Source organism: Opisthorchis viverrini (assembly GCF_000715545.1).
Source record: "Opisthorchis viverrini unplaced genomic scaffold scaffold3464, whole genome shotgun sequence".
Classification (NCBI taxonomy): domain Eukaryota; kingdom Metazoa; phylum Platyhelminthes; class Trematoda; order Opisthorchiida; family Opisthorchiidae; genus Opisthorchis; species Opisthorchis viverrini.
In genome coordinates this window covers 32,008-37,360 of record NW_008752474.1, presented here as the reverse complement: position 1 = coordinate 37,360, position 5,353 = coordinate 32,008, and the positions used below count along the sequence as shown (strand labels likewise).

Below are 5,353 nucleotides of genomic sequence, written 5' to 3'. Positions count from 1 at the left end.
CGAGTTGACCAACCCTATTAAAATGTCACGTGAATCCTTTTTGAAGAAGTTCACCTGACGAAAATTCTGGTCATACATTCACATTGAAATGAGTCACACCGACTTCAGTTAATTTCCCATTCAAATCTGCGACAATGATGCCACTCATCTGCTTATCGGTGCTCATCTAATCTGCTAATCCATCGATCAACGGTTTGAACGAATAACGCTTTTGATTAGTCGGAAACAGATCGCGTTGCGATTGGCGCAAAATCGTCAATGCTTCTCTAACTAACGGTCAAAAATCAAGTGAGTGTCTTCATCTGGTAGTTCTGGAAAATAATTTCACAAAACACTTTCATGCACCTGGTTAAGGAACTATGGAGAATAACCAGATCTGCAGTAGACGAACGATATAGGTCATCATGTTTAAAACGCATTTATTTCGCTTTTGTAGTTTGCAGTTGAAGAGTTGGACGGCCTTATACAAGCCTACGTGCCAATCCGTAAGTTCTATATCTACAGAATTACTGCCACATTCTGTTTCCAGTTAATTTGCTCGTGATTTCCAGCATACTGCACAATTTTCGCGTTGTACTCGTACGAACAATGGTTTGTCGTTTCAAATCACAGGTGTCTTCGAACCACCGCAAACAAACAGCACATTCGTGCTGCGCTAATATGTCCATCGGGGCATTGTCTTGCTGGAGGAATCTGTGTTTATGTGGGGCATTTCATACAATCGCCGCGCCACACACACGCAAAACTCAGTCAGATCAAATGTGGAGCAAAGAGGGATGCCGGCCTTTTATATCGATGTGTATGCCGGGACCATCTGACATGAAACCTCCTAATATCAGTACCAAAGTTAAACCTGAGGTGGTTTGTTGCAGCAATCCAGTTGGGAAAACATCATGAACGAGACGCCCGGTTGGGATTCGAATGAATCTCCGGTGAAAGACAAATTGGTGTGCAACTAAGTGCATCTGTCCAAAAATCCAGTTGGATCACAGAATGGTTAAATTGTGTTTTGTTCCCTTCCACAGAATCGAAGATGCGATTGGCATGATGTACTCGCTGGTGCTCCAACCAACAACCGTTTCAAGATGCGGATCCGTGCCTCCACCCAGAACACATTCTTGTGGCGCCATCAAATTACAACTGCATCAACTCCATCATCAAATAGTCAGTATAAGCCCATTGTCCATGCAGGCCCTATTACCTACGGAAACTCGTATCTCCGATTTGTATCCTTCCATGTTTCGCTTCTGACACAACGATGAGCAGTAGTGTTTCTGATATCGTTCCATTGTGTGCATTGTAAAACGAGAGTGACGGCTACTCATTTCCGTAGGTATGCAATCACGAGCTCCATTTATTTTAATCAGCCGCGATTACGTCACACGTTTTACGAATAACGAGGACTTGATTTTCATCAATATCACAGTATCTACATAATTTTAACCTTACATCATCTAGTGCGCCACGCCGCTATACATCAGACCATATTGGTTTCTCACCCGGTTGAAAGCTTTTAAGTTCGAAAATGTAAGTTTCCGTCACTGAAAACAGAGAGATCACTATCCTAAAGCGTATTCCATAAACGAAATCCGATTCTGTCAGCTATGTTTACGTTGACTGGGACAGCAAGAAATTCGGAAAATTCCAAGGCATAAATTTCTGCCGAATATGATATGACTAGAATGCACAAGGATTGGCTAGGCAAGCAGTCTGTCCAGAAAATAAAGCGATGCACATTCATCATGTGTTCGTTTCTTAGGGGATATGTGTAGATGAAGAAACGATTGCTGTGCGCAAACGCTTCACCGGTATTCTGAATTAGACACCGGGCAAGTCCTACCAATATATTGACGCGCCATATTTTTCTACACAACCACATTGCATTTTAGATTCTTCCTGCTGCACTTGGGTTAGTAGCATAGAGTTATCGCTAATTGCACATGGTAAAGGATCTTCTGAGTCAGGCACTGAAATGTTTTATCTAATTTAGATAGTGTAACATAGCAAATGAATAACCGTTTGTTCCCAAGCCATGTCAGTCCCCACTGCTCTCAACTTCAATACCAGCATATACCTGTTTAACTTTTCATGTTACTGATGGGGCATGCTAATAGTTATTTGTCCCTCATCCGCTTCGCGTTTCCTGAGACGTGCGATGTTTTACGGACACTGTGGAGTCGCTTTGTGGCATTTGATTGCATTTGATTTGCAGGTAATGAATACCCAGAAAGGTTCAGGAAGGCGCGTTCAAAGAGGAGATGGATATTCGGTTTTTTAAACAAGTTTCAAATGAGGGTTTTGCTCAACTGACAATAGTTTGTGAGTGTTCAGTTAATGTTTCTCTAATAAGCAACTACACAGCGAAGACCTTCTTCTTCCCTTTGTAACAAAGCTTTCATAGATAGAATAAAGTGAATCTTTTCGTTCAATAAGCAATTACCGTTTGTCTTCCATTTGCGTAACCATGCTTCGTTATGGTCAGATGTCCCGGTAGCAGCGAACCACGAATGGAAATGCAGTTTTGCTTCGAGTCGACCACATCGACACCCAAGTTTTGGCCCGAAAAAAATTCGCGGTTCATTTTGCCCAATCTCGCGGTAGTGTGCCCTGACGAATCACTCAGTATCCTTCGCACACGAAGTAGATTGGAACATGCATGTGCACAATCGTCTGCATTTAGGGTATACAGTTATCTCGTAAATTTTTGAAAATGAAATATTCGGCAGTCTCGTACAACATTTGAGTGGACGTTACTCCCTAGATCTAACTTGCGAGAGCTTGAAAATCGACAAACCTGATCGATTTGTCTCAGTTGTACATTTTGCGGCGAATTTTGAGGTACTTTGAGTTCTCTATTACGCAACACTTTCCACATTTGGGGCACTCAATTACCTCGGCAGCAATAGTAGATGATCTCCTGCAATATTTCAGTGAGCATTGCTCCGTAGATCACAACTGCCAGGGCTTTACAATGGAGAATCAAGTGTGAGAAGCCTAATTTGTACATGATTAGGCGATTCTAGAGCTACGTGGTGCTCTCGATGCGCCGCTGTCCTTGAGTTTGGTGGATTTAACTGGGGTGTTATAAATCACACTGGGTTTACTCTCGCTATCCGTAAATCGAAAGGATGGATTTTGTTCCTAAACGTTGCCCAGACGGACCGTTTTGAACGTGAGAACGTGTTTCTCACTGATATCTGCATTTCAGCCGTGCAATTCCTGTGTGTTTGATTGCGGCAAATAGTGAAGACTGAGTCGCTGATTGAGGCGACTGGAGATTTTGGCTGATGGCCTTTGGTGGACATTCAAGATTTCTGGTCTAATGATGATGAAGAGTTTACGGGACAATGACTGAGTCCAGCGAGCGACTCAACCGCTTCGTGAACACTAAACAGTCGCTTGCGAAGCACTGTTTCACCAAGACGTCAACGTTCTTCCTACGAGAGACCCCTTTGGTTTGAAGAATTCGGTCCCCCATCGAATCGGAGCTTTGCCACGTAATGAGATATGCAGTGAGTTACGAACTGGTTAGCTATTCTTGTTTCATCGTCTAGACTAGTTAGCCGCTCTAGGCTTTGTCATTTTGTGATCAACTGAAATATTTCAATTCCGTTTATTATAAACAAGTTTTTCGTACCTCTTTTAAAAGGATGCGATGTTGTGTACTCTCGCATATAAACTAGACAACAGTTGATAAATGGAATCACGGTCCACCGACGCTGGATGACAGTTTATTCTATGTTATAACCCAGCTATCGAGTTTTCACGTCCCCGGGAAATTTCAGGTAATACTGTACATTAGCCCTCCCCATTAGTTTGAGCTTTCTTACTCATATTCCCATGGGCCAAATAATACCAGATTTGTATGAAACATTGGTGCTGGACGCGAAGCCTCATAACCGTGCCTGTCTGTGCTATTTCTTCCAACCAGTTGCTGTGAATACCCGGTTGTTCAACAAAAGGCCGCCTACAGATGAGGGAGGGAATATCCGCTTCGCTGAATCTCCCTCGCAAGGGTCATATAAATGTGCCAACTACCTCAAAACCTCATTCACATGAGGTGGTTTCACTTCCTGACGCGGTTTGATGTGTCTCGACATTAGGTGATCATGGATTCAAGATCACGTTTTAAATCTCGTTTATCTACGGCTTAAGTGTACTCAGTTCCGAGCTGCTTGTTTGCGTCAACCGTGCAGTCAATCGTAGTCCTCAACCATTGCACTGACAAATGACACGCGAAAACCGAAACATCGCCATCATTGTCATCCTCGTCATCATCATTATCATCAACGTCATCATCACCATCATCATCATCGAAGCCACCAGAGAATCACCATTAGATTTGATACTGATTGCTGATTTCCTCATGCATTACCATGGATTCAGAATTAACCTCGGAGAGACTAAGAGCAGGCCTGCCACAACGATACACCAAATCCTCCGTCATAAGCCTGGAATACCGTTGGTACGAAAATCACTTGGATCGGTTGGATCCTCCTACTTACATCGTCCTTGTGAAGCTCGAATCTAATCACATGAGACTTGTGCTGCACAAAATACTCCCAGTTGCGTTTGGTCAGTTTCCTTTGGAGGAGCTAGTGAATCTGGCACGAGGATTGGCCGATGCACTGTTGACCATGTTGCAGCTGCAGTTGAAAAGAAATGGTTCGACAGTGGACGAAATGCAGACCAAAAAGGCCAACCTGTCGAACGGCTTGCAGTATGGTGATCCTTCTGACCAGCGTATATTAGTACTTTCTTTGTAACTTATCATTACTCAAAGTGTATCACTTTCTATCTCTCATTAAATCTCAGCTTATTCCTCTTTTCTTCATACCGCATAGCTTTCGTTTAACTGAACACAAAAAGAAATATGACACAATACAAATTCTGTACCTCGTGAAAGGCGTGTTCCCTTCTTGCTGTGTCGAATTACGCTGGCAGTGAATTAACGAGCGGTGATACACCTTTCAGACTACGACGGGATAGAAAGTATCTAGGAATATATCAAGGCAGATTCCAGGAAGGAGATCGATTTGGATTTATTGTGGTGGTAATAACTAACTGTACCAACGAACTGTGAGTTGTATCATCTCGCCTATTTTTTTCACTTGATTTCACTACTATGAACCGGTATTTGCTCACGTTATCCACTACAGCAACCATGATGACGGAATCGCGGAGGTGCGCTAGAACGATCCGGTGCTACAAATGTGACAAGCCTGGGTATTGGAAGAATCAATGCCCTCGTACCCGAACACCTGTACATAATAAACATTTCGATTACTGCTCTTTTTGCGTGCTGGTTGCGATGAGCGCACTGTCACAAGCTGCCATACAAACCGTCATTGAG

At 43.1% G+C, this 5,353-nt stretch overlaps 1 protein-coding gene across 1 annotated transcript; it reads left to right on the top strand.

Moving 5' to 3' along the window:
- Positions 1 to 445: 445 nt before the first annotated feature.
- T265_15731 (hypothetical protein) lies at positions 446 to 4,763 on the top strand (the record flags this gene model as incomplete). The annotated part of the gene is made up of 2 exons (XM_009179035.1): positions 446 to 485; positions 4,387 to 4,763. Coding segments are annotated over 2 exons (417 nt in total), but the record flags the coding sequence as incomplete, so codon positions are not given.
- Between the last annotated feature and the right edge of the window lie 590 nt (positions 4,764 to 5,353).